Raw genomic sequence first — 18,739 nt, 5'->3', positions numbered from 1 at the left:
AACTAGGCTACACTGCTGTTCCTAATTTTATATGCAACAACGTTACCCCATTACACTGGGCAGTAGGCTGTAGACGAATTGGGACATACCTTAAAACATAACGATAAATCTGAAGATTCAGTCAGCTATTTCCTGACAGCCTTCATATTAGTTCGAACGAATTCATATTTTTTCAGTCTTATATTGGTGGGACGGTGGGAACATTTAGCCTACATGAAAACTAAACTTTAAAATGCAGTGGGTTTGGATTGAAGAGTCGCTAGTCGTCACCACACTGTTAATTATAGATAAATGAATAATTAGACATTCATGGCAAGCCCACTTTTTTGAGCATGCACATAACAGGCTTTATTGCCACAATTTCACAACCCTGCAAGCAAACAAAAATGACACACAATACAACAGTGCCCCTAATACCATTTTTAAAGGAAGGCCAACATAGCAAATAATACAGTTGGCGACACCCACACCCTTTTTTTTTCTCAGTGAAAAAACTTCATTTTATGTTGAAGTTATTTAGGAAACAAAATATCCATTGACATTAACTGTACAAAAGTTAATTACTGTAGAAGTTAATGGCTACTGGTTTTCAGCATTTTTCAAAATGTCTTTTGTGTTGAACAAGAAAGAAACTTAGTACAGGTTTTGGACAAGTAAAGGGTATGTATTAATTATTCGAAAAATAGGAATGCAATGGAAAATAGCAATCCAAAAACAAAAAGGAGTAGGACTTTACAATGTTAATTTAAAATAATCTCCATTCTTGCATTTACTAACAATAAGTAGACAATAAAGAACAATTTTGTACACCATTAATCGGTTAAATGCCTCATTAAAATACACAATTGTGCTTCTTAACAGTAGTTAATGCAATGGGAGCTGACTTGGTAATGTTCCCAACACTGATAAATAATTAACAGTATTTATTCATATTTGTGAACGTTGGCTATAATGAAAATAAAGTTTTCATTGTTATAGTTCATGTTAACTCAGTGCAACTGTGAACAAGCACAACTTTGGATTTGAATGCATTAGTAAATACTAAACTATGATTAATAAATGCTGTACAAGTGTTTGCAGTTAGTAATGTTAGTATTACAGTAGTTAGTAATGTTTGTATTATTGTGTTAGTAAATAGCTACATTAACATTAATTAAATGTAAAACATTTGATATACGTATATGATATTTATGGTTAAGGAAAATAAAATTACAAACATTAGCAGAAATGCACTAAAGATAAAATTAAAATTAAGAAATATTAAACAACTCAAAGCAGTTTCACTTCACTGCGTTGAAATGGATGGCGGTGGTTCTGCGTCACGTGCCGCTGTCCAGAGTTCTGAAAGCGTCTGCAGTTTGCACTTAGCTGCATGTAAATCATCTCCACCAGCTTTATAATCGGTAGTTTGTTGAATTCATTGGTTTAGCTTACTTAGCCTATTCAAAAAATCTAATTACAAAATTTACAGTTTTGCAAAGTATATCCAGGAAAGATATCCAGTAGATTTTTTTAAGATGCTTAAATTATTAACGTCATGCGCACATTCGACTTTCTTGCATAATTTCATTACAGTATTCCTCTGTCAGACAAAACAGACGAATTGATTGCCTTTAAGAGGTCCGTTGAAGCGATTCTAAAAATAGCCTGACGAGAACGCGCGCCGAACTATTGCCAGATAGGCTACTCCTAAAAATACAGGGATGCGTGAGATCTGTGATGGGGAGATGGTCAAGCAAACACACCGATATAAAAAAAAAGAAACGGGTAGTGTAACTCGCATATTGACACTTATATTGTTTGCCCATTTCTCATATGAGTGAGCGTACGATCGGTGCGATCTGCATTTCCATTGACTCTCATTTTTTCCTCTCCTGAGAGAGAGAGAGATAGAGAGAGAGAAAGAAACGGACTCCGCCTTTGCCTTCGCCCAATACCGAGCCCCCGGTTCAGTGAAGGGGGAAATCACAGATCTGCTAGCTAATGCCGGAGTCCCTCTGTTTGCGTCGTCTCCGGGCGTAGAGATGATGGGCTTCCCGTAACTGGAGGTGGAGGGAAGAGGCGGGGGGTGGGGGTAGAGAGAAAAGAGGAGGGGTGGGTTGGGAAAAAAACACGAAGAGAAACAAAAGCACAGTTGTGGGTGCCTGACACCATGCGAGATTTGCACTATTCTCATAGAACGCTGCTCTATCCGTGGACCATGTCGTGAGGTGTGGCTCCAGCGCTCGGGATACTGCCAATAGATTCGCCTGGGAGCGGGGCAAAAGATGTCCGCCTCGGTAGGGCCCCAAAGCGGCCCTCGCCCACCCACCGTGCCGGCTCCCATGCCTGATATGCCAGACTTGAGCCACCTCACGGAGGAGGAAAGGAAAGTCATCATGGCAGTGATGGTTCGGCAAAGGGAAGAAGAGGAGAAGGAACAAGCCATGCTAAAGTAAGGGCTCAACGATTTTCTTTGTGTTTCCAGATCGGTTTCATTGGCTTTAAAGCTTTTGACTGTCAGTGACGTGTGATACACGACTCTCCAAAAGAACGATTTTTGTAGCTTACAAACGCGCGAGTCTCCAAGCATCTTCAGCTGAATGAAAGCGTCTGGTTGCAATGGCCTCCACTGCATGGAGAGCAGGAGTTAATGTACCAGATGAGCCTTTCATAGCTTGATTTTTAACAGTCTTTGCAATTTGAGCGTGTTGAAATTAGCCAGATTTGAGGTCAGGCGAGTTACAGGTGTACCATGGAAAGCAGACGGGGAGATGGGGCGTGACAGCGCGAGGATGAATCATACTTCGCAACGGCGTGCCACCCCACTCCACCCAATGCACCTCCAGGGGCAACACAAGGTGCTCTTCTTCACCCACAACATACGGCGAATGTTAACTTGCCGAAAGGCTTGCATCAGGCGTGCACGCTGGTGTGTGAAGAAGAAAGCACAGCTAGCCTGATCCACGTTAAACTACATAAGCTAAACTGTCTGATTCATTTCTACTGTAAATATATACAGACACCTACAAGCAAAGTGAATTTGCAGTAGCCGCTTTACAACCGGGGTGTGGTTCATGATTGCCTAGCGACTATTTCGCTTACTAAGCCGAAGCACGAGAACGGCTACAAACTAAAATGTGTGTCTTCAAGAAACAAAGACGATCGAAAGTTGCAGCTGTAGTGATTATCTAGTGTTTGAAGATCTAAAATACAAGTTCTCCCCGTGTGAAAGGCAGTCTGTCACTCCCTCTTGTCAGCTTGAATGATTTGAAGAAGGACCTGACGTCGAGCTCTGGTGATGGCTATTCGCGTATTCCCTCACAGTTACACTTGAGACGGAAGTGACGTGATTGAAAATTGAGGCGAGGTTATGTAATTTTTTTCTTATGACGACTAATCTGCAACGGAAATGGTAATCTATAGCTTTGACCATGCCATGATTGAGTCATAGACACCACTGTATCACGACTCCAGCCACATCTGGAAATGTGTGGCAGTGGGGTATATTGGTGCTCGCCTGTGCTGTAAGGAAAAACATAGTTCAAAAAGAACATGTCTCAATGTCTGTTTACTACGAGCCACCTTTGACCTAGTGTTTGTCCATATGTCACCTTCTCTATGGTTCACATCAAAAATATTAAAGCAAACAGATGTGGAAAATACGGATACAGATTTACCATAATCTTAATCTTACATGCTTATTGGATCATGTGCTTTCGAAAATGGAATATGTGCTACCCTTTTTTAAAGAATGTGTAGTCTTTTTCTATGAAAAAAACAGCTGCTCTGTTCACATACAGTAAGCCTAAATCTGATTTAAATATATTAAGCATAAATTGAAGCATGCTAAACAGAAAGTATAAACTCTGAGGTATAGGTTATGCAACAGTTTCCGTTTTTAGACCTAAACAGAATGTAAATCAATGTCAATGCATAGCTTAAAAAGACTGACTGTACACCATATTTGCATTTATTATGTGTTATACACAAATGTCACGCTGCATTTGAATATGGCTGTTTCTATACAATACAAATAAACTACCGAAAGTCCAAAGAGTGCTAGCTCTGAATTTCTAGAAACAGTCAAAAAGTACATCAATGACAAACTAGGCCACAGTTAAAGAGTTTTGAACTCCTGAATCCGGTCCCACTTTTGTATGTTCTTATTGCCAGGGATGGGCAAAATACATTAAAATGTATTTTAAAATAAATAAATTACCAAATACCTCAGTTTTACATGCTTCTAAATAAACCACATAATACAGCAACCACAAATGTATCAAAATAAGATACTGTATTTTGAAAATACTACATAGTACTTTAATAAAGGAGCGTTATGTTTCTTCGCAAACCTTCTATCATCCTGCATATTCGATCAGTCCCTTCACCATTAAACTGACTTAGTGAAGTAAACACTGATTGACAGCAACAGCGTTTCACTGAGGAAGTTTAAGTCAACTTCTCTGCCAACCCATTCACCTCTAATCCTGTACATGAAGAGATATTGTTTCTCTTTCATTTTAGTATACATTTTGTTGTAATTCCACGCAGAAAGTACTGTCTTAAAGATGATTTATTTACTGTGAAAACCATATAATGCAGATAATGAGTTGGAACATAGTACTAAATCTTTTCATTGTGTTTCCAATCTTTGTGTGGCCAGAACACCATTCCTTAACAGTTTTATATTTTTAAAAGGGTGATATGTGAAAAGTTTTTTTTTAGATTTTTGCAATATTAAATATTATTACAATTGGGGGCTTACAATTGAAATCTTCAATTCTCAATGTAAAAAAAAAAAAACAACATAATTTCTGAAAACTACAATCTTCAGTCTGAGTCATTTTTATAAAGCATGTTGTTTTTGCAATTCTGCTCTTCAATGCACAACCTGCAGACCAACCACTGGCATTAGAAACAGCCAATGAAGTATTGTAGGACCTATTTTTATGTTTTTTTTTTTTTTTTACTTATTTTATTGTCATCTACATCAATCCATCTAAAACTCAAATTACTTGTGCTGTTTACTCATTCTCCAGACTTTTCAGTTCTTCTTTAATTGGACGTGTCTCAGTTTTACCCCCTTAGTGAACACCAGTACATCATCTTTAGGTGTTTTTAATTTTATTTATGAACTTCCTCTGCATTTCCACCTGCAGCACTAAGACTGAGAATGATTATGTACTGTAGGTTTCATATTCCTGTTTCTGGAGCGATATTTTATTCCATCTTATTTCCTAAGAAACAATGCTGATGAATCGTACACTATACTGCCATTACATATTACTGGTCTTAGCATTGTGTAGTATACTATTTTCAATACTTGTGGTCTTGCTCCCAAATATACACATGGTATTAGTCTCTGATTTTCTTTATCTGTGTTGGAGAATTTCCATCCATACTCTAAGCATTGACCACCTTCTTTAAAATTAATAATTTTTTTGTTCTGCAAATAACTGAGAAAGCACCAATTAGAAGCCACATTTTGATGATGTCATCATGTAGACTTCTTACAAAGTATTTTACAGTATTTTAAAAATACAAGACAGTAAAGTATTTTGATACAAAATTACAAAATAGTATTTTGTATTTGAAATACTTACTTGAAATACTTATATCATAAATACTGCCCATCCCTGCTAATTGCATACATTGTACGTCTAGTTTAAAAATCAACTGCATATATATTTATATATATATATATATATATATATATATATATATATATATATATATATATATATATATATATATATATATATATATATATATATATATAATAGTGTACAGTTAAAGCCACTTAATATAAAGCAGGAACCTGAATTCTAATGTTGCAATGCAAAGCCAGCCAGTACATGGCAAACTGCATTCATATTATATTCACCCACTCAGAATGGTCTTTTGTAACAAACTTTATCATATAATCAAAGACTCATAATGCATATACAGTGTGTTTCAGACAGTGCATCAATTATACATGACAGATTTATTTTCCCAGTTAGCTTAACTTTTACCCTTAAAGCCATAATGCACATAACTATTTAGTTGAGATCATTTAGATAGTGCCTGATAGTAGAATTCTCATAATTTCTGTATCCTTTTTCCGTTTTTTCGTGCAATAAATGGGTGGTTGATTTATATGTGTAGATTTATGTTTTTTCCTTTTTTTTTTTGTCAGACGACGTATTTAATGAAATACTTTTGTATCTTCGTTTTTGCTGAGAATTGACCAGAAGGGGCTGATAAACCCTGTTATCAAGCTGTTCAAACAGTTTCAGGAAGCCTTGAGAACAGGTCAGAGCTAATCATTAAGAGGTGTGAATGCAACACCTGGTCAGCTCATGAAATTTTGTGCCTTCATATACTATCACACACAGGCGCTCACATGTTCATGTTGGATTAAAAAAAACGTTCATGATAAGTTTTGTAAGAACTAAAATAAAATCACTCAAACATCTCCAAATCAGTTTGAGCTAAGACCTCTCAGGGATAGTTCACCCAAAAATAAAAATTAGCTGTTTACTCACACTCAAGTGGTTCCACAGCTTCATGAATTTGTTTATTGTGTTGCACACACAAGTAGAAGAAAGCTGAAAACCTGTAACAGGGTTCATACAGTCATAGAAAACCTGGAAAAGTAATGAAATTTTCACTTTTTGGAAAACCCTTAAAGTTATGGAAAAGTCATGGAAATTAGTTCAACAAATATCTGTATACTCGAATTAGGGCTGCGCGACATTGGAAAAATCTGACATTACCGTATTTTGTATTTATGTGATGTATATTGCAATGTGAATACAGTTTCACCAAATGATTTAACAGGTTTAGTTGTATTTATTGGAGGGATTTTGTAGAGGAGTCAATCTCGAATAATATATATACAAATAAATTATAAGCAGAAATAAAATATAGATAAGATAAAAATGAATTATAGTCTTCAGGTATTCACTATTCGGGTACAGATATTGAATAATCAACACTGCATAGTCCTTATTGTATTTATTTAATCTTTAATAAAATAAAAAAAATCCTTGTGGTCGGATGTTTTAAAATGTGAAATATTGAAATGTTCACACAGTCACAGGCCTTAAAGGGACAGTTTACTCAAAGATTAAAATGTACTCACTATATACTCACACTTCACTTGTTTCAATACTATAGGAGTCGTTAAATCATATTCTTATTGTGTTCATTTAGAAAAAAGAAAAGTAATAAATGTTTGAAAACAAGTGAAGGGTGTAATGAAAATGGTAAGTAATTTTTGGGTAAACTATCTCTTTAAAAATGCATGCAAATGACAAACTTTTACTCTATTATGATTCAACTCTAAATTAAACTATAATCCCAACCATGCATATCCTGCAATGTGACCATTGCAGATGCACACATTGCGATATCGATCCTGAAACTATATATTGTGCAGCCTTAACTTGAATATAGGTTAGTTGTCTTTACTTCTTTTCTGTCCTTGGAAAAAACTTGCTCTCACATTGTTAGTGCAGTGTAAGCATTATCAAAATCTATTTTACATTGATATAAGAACAAATAGAAACATTGCATGTTCTTTAATATGCTGCAATAAATTTGAAAATAAATAAAAAATAAATATGATACTTCGAACCAACTTATAAAATGACTGTAATTTGTTACAGCTACAGTTAGTAGTTTCCTTAAAGTATAATTTCACTTTGGGTCAAAATTCAACATGTTGTGGTCAGGAAAAAATTACATTCACACAAAACAAAATATTGTTTACTGTATAGACCACTAATTATTTAGTACTTTGAAATGTAAATTTTTATTTTGGATTAATTTTTGTTTACCCGTACAAGAAAATATAGTTTTGCTTTGCACGAAGAAAAAAAATGTTACAGATAAAGTGATGATTTTTTTTCTTAAATTATAGATTTGACTTAATTAAAACTGAAAAATTTTATTACATTTTAATCAAAATATTTATTCTACCCAAGGAAATATATTACACTCACTCGAAGGTAAAAGATTGTTTTTTTAAAGAGCATGAATTAATGGAATTACCCCTGAATTACTGGTTCAACTTAAATGTTTATTAAGGAAAAAACAAACAAATTTTACTATAAAATTAAAGTTGTACTTTGGACTGAGCTAAATGGATGTACCATAAAGCTATTTATTCATTAATTTTCCTTTGGTCCTTGATTTATCAGAGGTAACCACAGAGGAACGAACTGCCAACTACTCTGGCATATGTTTTACATAACGGATGCCCTTCCAGACACAACCCAGCACTATGAAAACAGGGCTATGCCATTGCTAATGTTATGTTTGCAGGATTTCAAGTAAACTATCTGCTTGTGCTTTCAGTATGGCTACTAATGTCACACAAGATGATAATCCAATTCTGAATAGCAGTTAAAAATGTATGTAGTCACATGACATGAAAAACGCTGGTTTAAAGTACAAATACTACTTTTTAGAAAACAAATGCATTTACTTTTTTTACTTACGTGATTTTTTTTTTTTTTTGCATTAAGGCCAAATGCATTAAACGGGTGCAGCATGGTGGCACAGTGGGTAGCACAATCGCCTCACAGCAAGAAGGTCGCTGGTTCGAGCCCTGGCTGGGTCAGTTGGCATTTCTGTGTGGAGTTTGCATGTTCTCCCTGTGTTTGCATAGGTGTCCTCCGGGTGCTCCGGTTTCCCCCACAGTCCAAAGACATGTGGTATAGGTGAATTGGGTAAGCTAAATTGTCCATGGTGTGTGAATGACTGTGTATGGATGTTTCCCATCTATGGGTTGCAGCTGGAAGGGCATCTGCTGCATAAAACATTCTGGATAAGTTGGCAGTTCATTCTGCTGTGGCGACCCTTGACGATTAAAGGAACTATTCGAAAAAGAAAACAAATAAAAGGGCTTAAAACCAGAAACCACTAAATCCAATAAAAATGGTGCATTGAATGAAAGGCATGGTGGTTTCACTGTTATAATTATAATTTGGTTGTGTCACAGTGGAATGGTTAACAGCATGATTAGCTGTCCCCTCACAGCAAGAAGGCATCTGGTTCAAGTACTTCGATCTTAGTCAGGAGACCCTTCTGTGAGGAGTTTGCATGTTCTTCTTGTGTTCACATGGGATTGCTCTGGTTCCACTACACTGTCCAAAGACATGCAGTGTATGTTGGAGAATTGGTTGTAGTGGGTGTGAGTGTATGGGTGTTTCTCAGCACTGGGGGCTGCATTAGATAAGCCTGTTTTCCATTATCACACAGAACCATTCGAAGAACACTCGGGTATAGTTCAAGTTGTGTTTCCACATGAGCCTAGAATAGTGCGGCATGATTACAAACCAATCTCTGTCTCTAGACTCTCTAGACTCTGTGCTGGACTAGTAGAGTGCATGTGTGTGGGCATGATGTCACCAATCTGTTGACATCTGCCAGTTTCTGATAAATGAAAGTGTGCTATTATTTTTTTTTGTTTGTTATAGACCCTTTTCACATTTCTGGGTTTCTCAGTAGAGGAGGTCATTATAGTTGGGTAAACTTAGAGCACAGTGAATAGGAGAGTAAAAAAAAAAAAGATTTTGACAATCCTATTTCCCGAAATAATAGAAGAAAATCTTTACGATGGTGTTATCAAGACCTTCGGAAAAAGGGTAACGACAGCCAAAAGAGAACAATGTCAAATTTACTGTCACTGTATTTCAAATGCCTCGCATAAGCTGCATTTTTGTAATTTGATGCCAAGAAGATATAATACATGCATAAATACATATGTTTAAAAAAATGATGCTGATGACCATTAAACATGCCATAGTCTTATGAAAAGGGTCCATTTAACAAAGTAATTATTTGTCCAAAGACTGAAACTTCTGATCATCTTCTATATTGCTTTTTATTTACATTACACTTGCATTACCAAGGCAATGGCTAATGCACCAGTAATTGACAGTGCAATCCTGTTTATAAGCTGGAGGAACATGTCTGAGAGCTATGCTTGCTCTCTATAGGTCTGATCTGCATAAGTGGACTAATGATGACCGTTTACAACAGTTTAGGTGCTGGTTGTTAATGTTTCAAACCTGATAAATGTTGAACTTATTAAAGGGCACCTATTTTACCCCCTTTTCAAGATTTAGGAGTATTTTGTGTCTCCAGAATAGGTTCAGCTCAAAACACCCATCAGGTTATTTATTATACCTTTCAAAATATTCGATTTTTCTGCTCTGAACATTATGTAGCTGTTTTTGTGGCCTGTGCCATAAATGCAAGTTCTCCCTACCCACTGTTCTCACGTGCCTGTTAAAGTGTGCCTCAACCTCCGCCTTGGCTACGTTAGTTAAACAGCACAGTGACAGACATGAAGGAATCAGATCTCACATAACATTTGTGAGAAATAATATAGTAAGAACTTTCCCAAAGATTATTTGATGTATTTGTTGTGGAGTTCATGAGTCGTTGAGAACGATGAGCCACACACAATGTTGTTACAAAGTTCATGCACACATTTAACTTTGTACGGAAAATGTGACAGGACACACATTAATATCCACTGCTGTATGGATATCTGTTATGTTAATGTACAAAATAAACCTGATTTAACATCCACAAACTAGGATCGAAGCGTCTTTTAAAAATGTGCTGACACACGGCTGTGGTAATAAAGTAAAGATGGTAAAATCACTGTAATTCATTACAAACATGCACTGTTTTAAGAATGTTTTTAACTTGTAAAACTCATTCTTGACCACATTTTTGAGGATGACTGATGATCACAGAGAGCTTAACAGATCTTTTAATCCCAGTTGCTTTGCATATGTCCTGTCTTGTTGATATGATTGTACGCGTTACTGCTGAGACATGTTAATATGCAACATGTTAATTTTTGTCAATCGAATCAGTAGGCAGGGAAACGTCGCTGTGGGCGTCAAAATAGGAGGGGTTTGGATCCTATTTTAATGTCAGGAAATAAAAATAAGAGACGTTGTCTTCATACCACCCCAACAGGACTGTGAACACATTATACCTACATGTACACATAGTTCTTTCCAAACAGCTTACAAAAGATGATTTTTATCATCGGTGCCCTTTAATGCTAATAACCAGATATTTCATACTCTTAGCTATCATGATACAATACATACAACCAATATAATTATATGCATTGCAATTGTTTTGAAGAAAATTGAGCACATTTCAGCACCCCTCACTTTAAAAAGTTCAATGAAACATGCATGAAGCCACATGTAATTTTGCATGAATATTTCCACAGATATGAGCCTGACTTGCGTATTTATGCTAAAATAAATGAACCAAAACTCAACTACAATGGTGGAAAGAAATTTGACAGGTCCTCCTGCAAATCTGTTAGCTTACAAAGCTCCTCCCTTGAGGAGTTGTTCTTACTTGAACAGCTTGTCCAGAACAGTGAGTCTTGCTGGGCTTTGCAATGACTGAATGGAGAAAATAAATACCACCCGTACTTCTTCAGAGAAACCAGAAAAGAGATTTTAGGGTTATTAATCATCAAATGCCCCTTTTAGTTCCCATTTATACTATATACAAAGATGGATTTTTAGCAATCCAATCACAAGTGGATAACACTGAGTGCAGATGCAGTGGTATAAAACATTTTTGAGCTTTGAGTTCAGTCTGATTACTTTTGTAGAGTAAATGTGGTACAATGTGTTTAAACATCCCAATAGATTACCTTCTTTTCACCCACTGAAGTAACAAACGATCATTATGGGACATGTTGTGAGAAGTATATCAAAACATTCATACTTCTTATACCAAAAGTTTCCAGTTGGAGTGAGAATCTTTATGGGCTTCACAGTCCGATTCTAAACCTAGGACTAACAATTCAATTCCAAAACAATTCTTGACCTTAATTCCGTCCCTGTTTCTTCGACTTTGCAAATACATCTTTTGAACTGTACAGTTTTTATGATTTTGTTATGGTTGAAATGTATGTGTGACAGCACTTCCATCTTTAAAATGATTTATTTTATTAACAGAGTTTAAAGAAACTTTGTAGCCAGTGTCCATCCATGCATCCCATTTATGCCACCTTGGTCTCATTCTTTAGTGATGGTTAAACTCCAGACGAGAAGCGCAGCACCACAACATGTCTTTTAAAAAAATTAAATTTGTCCAAATGAAGTGGTTTAGGCAGCATATGCACCATCACAATCTAATTTGTATACAGAATCACTTCTAAACCTTTGAGAATCGAATCAGAATTGCTAGAGAAATAATTTAGATGAATTTTTTTTTTCTCTCACACCCCTAGTTTTTCTCCATATCATTCACATTTGCTTGATTTGGAACTAAAAAAATGTGGAGCATGACTGAATTAAAGGAGAACGAAGGATTTTGCTTAGTCTGTACACATCTGATCAAAACAGTGCATTTTAATAGATTCAAATAGTTAGCTTAGCATTGACTGTGGTCAGCGTCACTAAAATGCTTGCTTGTTTCACAAAATTAATAATTCATCTTCATCTTGCGTCTTTTTGAGTTTTCCTGTTACATTATTCTTTATGTTTTTTGGTTTTGGCACCTGCCTGAATTTTTTTCAAAGACTTTTGTGAGTCTTTGCTTGCTTTAATGGTTGTTATGTGAAAATATTAAATGGTAACTTTGCCTGGCCACTTGAGATTGAATCCTGAAAACACGTTAAAGTTATAATCATGGCCTTATGAATTCTTTTGTCTGAAGTACAGTGCATGCGGAAAGGATTCAAAGCCCTTCACTTTTTCCTAATTGTTTTTTTTTATTGGTACAGCCTTATTTCAAAATGGATTAAATTAATTTATTTCCTTAGAATTCTACACATTATACCCATGAGGACAATGTGAATTTTTTTTTTTAAATTGTTGCAAATTTATATGGATATATATATATATATGTATTCTGAAAAATCACATGTACATAAGTATTCACAGCCTATGCTCAATAGTTTGTTGATGCACCTTTGACAGCAATTACAGCCTCAAGTCTTTTTAAATATGATGCCACAAGGCATCACCTTGGCACACCTGTCTTTGGGAATTTTTACCCATTCCTCCTTGCAGTACCTCTCAAGCTCTATCAGGTTGGATGAGAAGTGACGGTGTACAGCCATTTTCAGATCTCTCCAGAGATGTTCAATACGATTTAGGTCTGGGCTTTTATTAGACCACTCAAGTGCATCTGTTGTGAAGCCACTCCATTGATATTTTGGCGGTGTGCTTTGATTTATTGTCCTGCTAGAAGATGAACCGTCGCCCCAGTCTGAGGTCAAGAGCTCTTTGAAGCAGGTATGCATTCAGGATGTCTCTGTGCATTGCTGCATTCATCTTTCCCTCTATCCTGACTAGTCTTCCAGTTTCTGTTGCTGAAAAACCCCCCCACCACATGATGCTGACACCACCATGCTTTACTGTAGGGATGGTATTAGTCTACTCATGAGGGGTGCCTGGTTTTCTCTAAACGTAAAGCCTGGCATTCACTCCAAAGAGTTCAATTTTAGTCTTATCAGACCAGAGAATTTTGTTTCTTATGGTCTGAGAGTCTTTCAGATGCCTTATTCTGGCAAATTCCAGGCGAGGTGTGGCTTTCATCTAGCCACTCTACCATACAGGCCTTATTGGTGGATTGCTGCACAGATGGTTGTCCTTTTGTAAGGTTCTCCTCTCTCCACAGAAGAACGCTGGAGCTCAGACAGAGCGACCATAAGGTTATAAATCACCTCCCTGACTAAGGCTCTTCTCCCCCGATCACTCTCTCTAGGAAGAGTCCTTTTGGCTCCAAACATCTCCCACTTATGGATGATGGAGGCCACTGTCCTCATTGTTACTTTCAGAGCAGCAGAAATTTTTCTGTAACCTTTCCCAGCTTTTGCCTCGAGACAATCCTATCTCAGAGATCTACAGACAATTCCTTTGTCTTCATGCTTGGTTTATGCTTTGACATGCACTATCAACCCTAGGACCTTATATAGACAGGTGTATGTCTTTTCAAATTATGTCCAATCAACTAATTTCACCACAGGTGAACTCCAATCAAGCTGCTGAAACATTTCTAGAATGATTACTGGAAACAGAATGTACCTGAGCACAATTTAGAGCTTCACGGCAAAGTCTGTGAATACTTATATAGATGTGATTTTTCTGTTTTTTATTCTTAATAAATTTGCTACTATGTCAAAAAATCTTTTTTCATTTTGTAATTTTGAGGTATTGTGTGTAGAATTTTGAGGAAATAAATTAATTTAATCCATTTTGGAATAAGGCTGTAGCAATACTTTCAGGATGCAGTGTATGTAGCAACTACATGTTACCCAGCACTCATTAAATATCAATAGAGGGTCTGCTTATTATATCACATTTTATGACGCTCCATAGAAAGGACTGATTGAAATGACAGCTTATTATGATGACCTGACTCTAACCTAGCAGTCTATTTTACTCTCTAATACTTTAATGACAGCTCCTTGACATTTATTTCAATGTTACTTATTTTCATCAAACAGTCTTAAGGGAGCAAATAAAACCTTAGGATTAGCAAAGAACAATAAATACAATTTTGTAGTCCACACAGGTCAAATAGGTCAGAGCCCGGCCATCCCACTGCAATAGTAGCAGTGAATAGGTGAAGTAAAGCAGAAATACAGGGCTTTCAAAAATGTGTATATGAAATGTACTATGTGACTGTATGTGCATAAAATTTAATCAGTGAAATTACAGTAAAACTGGTGTTAGATTTTAGCGTTTATAATTTAACAGAATGTGTGAAGACAGAAGGCTTGACTGAGGATAGAAAGCCAAGAATTTATTAGGTCCCACAGGGGGTGTTTCTAAGGGGTGTCTGGGGGAGCAGTCCCTCTTTGTCAACAAACTTTCCCCCCATACAGCAGTTTTTACTACTTCATTATTGCAAGATTGGGGGCAATCTTGCAATAATGAAGTAGTAAAAACTGACAAATTATGATTATAAAAGTATTTTATCTAATATCAGAGTGCACAATATTTGACTGCGAAAAGCAAGGCATTTTTAAATTTTTCCCTTAAACTTCCCTTAAAATGTTTAATTTACTCTAAACTGAATCTATTTATATTAATTAAAAATGTTTAAATGTGATTTTGTTACTGATTGTTGTTTAAATTATTGTTACATTTTTTAAAACTACTAACAGAGTTCCACCATTTTGTATTTTAGCTGTTAACCTCAAACCAGATACCATGCCTAAAACTGAATTTTGTGCATTTTAAGCTTAGATTTTTTTTTAATTAAATGATAAATTTACTGAAACCAAACATAATTGATATACATTACTACTATTACTTCAATTTGGGAGTTGTCGATGGATTTCAGTATTCAGAATTTCAGCAGTGAAAATTAAACCACACTGAACTGAACTAGGACGGTGGAGCAGTAGGCCAGCAAGAAGGTCACTGGTTCGAGCTTCGGCTGGGTCAGTTGACATTTCTGTGTGGAGTTTGCATGTTCTTCTCCCTGTGTTTGCGTGGGTTTCCTCCGTGTGCTCCGATTCCCCCCACAATTCCAAAGACATGCTAAAAAAATTGTCCGTAGTGTGTGAATTAGAGTGTATCGGTGTTCCCCAGTGATGGGTGGCAGCTGGAAGGGCATTTGCTATTTACATGGTGGACATTGTAAGTGGAAAAACTGAATGCTTCACTAGTGAGAAAACAGTTAAACAGACCATCTGTGCAAGGATAAAGAACGAGCCTCCTGCATCTGGCCTTTTTACTTTTTCTTTACTTTTACTCTGTACTTTCGTGGAAAAGGAATTGGTAATGTACGCACTCCACTGAAGACATCCATTACCTTACATATTTAATTTTGCTTGTTAAGCGCAAAGATTTTTATCAAAACTATTTGTAAATTCAGTTCTAATTTCCAGCAAACGATTAATTAAACAATAATAACAAAGTGTGGTCAAAAAACTGAGTTACATCCAAACACACGTCCTATTCTTGTGCCACATTTGGTCCTATACCAGGTGGACAGATGGACACATCTAAACTTATTACACATCTAAACTTATAACATTAAACAAAACCAAACTGTCATGAATAAACTGAAAAAAGTTCCCCCAAGATGAAGAAGGGATGGAGGTAGTGGTTTTTATATTTATGTAGAAAGTAATTATTTTTGTAACATTTCGATTCTTTATTTTTTTCTTTTGTAAATATATTTGTGTGTTGTTTTGCATCCTGTGTGTATTAAAGAGGTGGTCCACAGTGTATTTTTAAAGCTTGGTTGTGTTTATAAGATGTAAAACAATGGTCTGTGTTTTAAAGATCCATGCGCAAAGTCTAAAGTGCAGGACGCAAAAGTATTCAGGGCTTGTCCGAATCCACTTTTGCTATTTTAAGGACAAAAAAATACACTTTGTGCTGTGGTGCATGGTCTAACAGGGTTGAGCTTATTCTCTTCATGAGTTATAGGTATGTTTTGAGAATAAACCAATCAGAGTCTTATCTCCCATCTCCCATTATCTCCATATTGCATTTGCTATTTACATGGCAGACTTTGTAATTGGAAAAACTGAGCGAGAAAACAGTTCTAAACAGCATCTACAGCGCAAAAATGAGAGATGAGCTTCCTCATTCTTTACTTTCATTTTTCCTCTGGATAAGGAAACATGTTGTACGCACAGACATCTATTAGCCTATAAATAATTAATTTTGTTTGTTAAGGGCAAAGATTTGTTTCAAAACTATTTCCAAATTCAGTTTTAATTTCCAGCAAACGAATAAATGAACAATAATAACGAAGTGTGGTAAAAAAAACTTATTATGTTATATTCTAATGCACATGCTATGCCCCTATGGTCCAAAACCTGACAGGTGGGCTAATCTAAGCTTGTTTTTAATAAAAAAAAAATTAATTATGCATATAATAAATACTACTAATAATAATAACATTATACAAAAGCAAATTGTTATGAATAAACTGAAAAAGCCCCCCGAGATGTAGAAGGCATGAAAGTATAGTTTTTATGTTTATGTTAAGCAATGTTTAAGCTAGGCGCACAAATAACGTGCTCTGCGCTGGACTATAGACCGGTTTTGATCTGGTCTATTGAACAGTCTATTATAGTTCCTTAAAATAGCAACGCGCCAGCAATGCGCCATAACACACCTCCTTTTTTAGACCAGAACACCTATGGGTGCACATATATGCGCAAATACATTTGCTATTTAAACAGCATGGTGCAAAATGTCTCAAAATGACTTTCATTTTTTGTTTCAGATAATTATATAAAAAAGAAATAGCGCTAGCATTTGACAAAGGAAAAGTTTAGGAAACATAATTTAAATTAAATTGTAAACAATTCTTTCTTTGTGTCTTGTCCTTTGGAAGCCCAAATACTGAAACAGAACAAGCTCTGTGGAAATAGCAGTGTTTGTATGGCATTTTAGCTTTCACTGCTTTAACATCACACCACCTTTGGCCACACCCCTTCGCAGCACAGGGTGTGTGCGTGAGGTGAATCCACGTAACTGGAAGCCCTTGTGATCTCACTAACCCAGATTTATTTTTTGTAGTCCCCAAATTCGTTCACTGTAGACTTCAGTAAGCTGTCTCTGTAAAAGCCAATGTCTCCCTTTGCATTGAACTTTGAGCGCATTTCATTTATTGATGTTGTTCACACAGCTACATTACACATCAACTAAAGTTTAAAATATGATATCGTAGTGGAACACCTCTTTAAGCAATGTGACAGCATTTGGACGCATAAGCGCACAACTAACGCAATCTGCCCTGGACTTTAGACCTGCTTTAAGTTGGTCAACAGTGCAGTCTATTTCAGTTTCTCAAAATAGCAACGCACCAACAATGTGCCTTAACACACCTTTCCTTTTTAGACATGAACACCCATGAGTCAACAAAGTGGTGCAAATGGATTAGCTATTTAAACAACGTGGTGCAAAATGTGATAATTATGTTTGCACTGGTCTCAAAATAGCAACAAATCGCGCAAAACACATCTTGTGCCTTATTGCGCCGGGTGTATGAAAGGGCTCATTAGGTTACTTCTTGATATTGCAGAGTGATACATGGCATAGAAAATGAAATCAATTAACCTTGAATGTAAGGATATGGGCGATGCAGTGACACAGTAGGTAGTGCTGTTGCCTCACAGCAAGGTCACTGGGTCGCTGGTTTGATCCTCATCTTAGTCAGCCTTTTTGTGTGGAGTTTGCATGTTCTTCCTGCATTCGCGTGTGTTTCCTCCGGGTGCTCCGGTTTCCCGGACATGTGGTACAGGTGAATTGGGTTGGCTAAATTGTCCGTAGTGTATGAGTGTGTGTGTGAATGTGTGTGTGGATGTTTCCCATAGATGGGTTGTGGCTGGAAGGGCATCCGCTGTGTAAAAATGTGCTGGATAAGTTGGCGGTTCATTCCGCTGTGGTGACCCGGATTAATAAAGGGACTAAGCCGACAAGAAAGTGAATGAATGAATGTAAGGATATGAATAAATAAATCTTAAAATGTGACACCCTCTTCTGGCTCGCAAATTATATTGTGATCAACACCTGCCAGTGGTTCCCACATAACCAGCATAATGTAAGATTATTAAAAAGTAAAAGTTATATTAACATCATATTAGCAAAGAATTTATGCTAGCCATCTCTGTTTCTGTTTCACCGTGACAACTAAGAATAAAACACTGTCAGCCATTTTTCCTTCTACTTATGAAACAGGTTCAGTTGCTGAGGGCAGCCTCTTGGCAGACTCCCATCTCAGAACAGTAGCTTGGCTA

General features: G+C 36.4%; 1 protein-coding gene across 38 annotated transcripts in view; it reads left to right on the top strand.

Annotated features, from left to right (window-relative positions):
• Positions 1 to 2,114: 2,114 nt before the first annotated feature.
• rims1b (regulating synaptic membrane exocytosis 1b) overlaps positions 2,115 to 18,739 on the top strand; it is a 127,304-nt gene continuing 110,679 nt past the window's right edge. For all 38 annotated transcript variants that reach the window (XR_015475863.1, XR_015475864.1, XM_087236250.1 and 35 more), the window contains 1 exon segment: positions 2,115 to 2,434. Coding sequence is in view for 36 of the 38 variants with exons in the window: in XM_087236250.1 (XP_087092376.1) it covers positions 2,268 to 2,434 (167 nt within the window). In the remaining 2 variants the exon portion in view is untranslated.

Source organism: Danio rerio, chromosome 1 (assembly GCF_052040795.2).
Source record: "Danio rerio strain M-AB ecotype USA chromosome 1, GRCz13ab, whole genome shotgun sequence".
In the NCBI taxonomy this organism is placed as follows: domain Eukaryota; kingdom Metazoa; phylum Chordata; class Actinopteri; order Cypriniformes; family Danionidae; genus Danio; species Danio rerio.
Note: the sequence above shows the minus strand (reverse complement) of the source record. Positions and strands in the feature narration are given on the sequence as shown.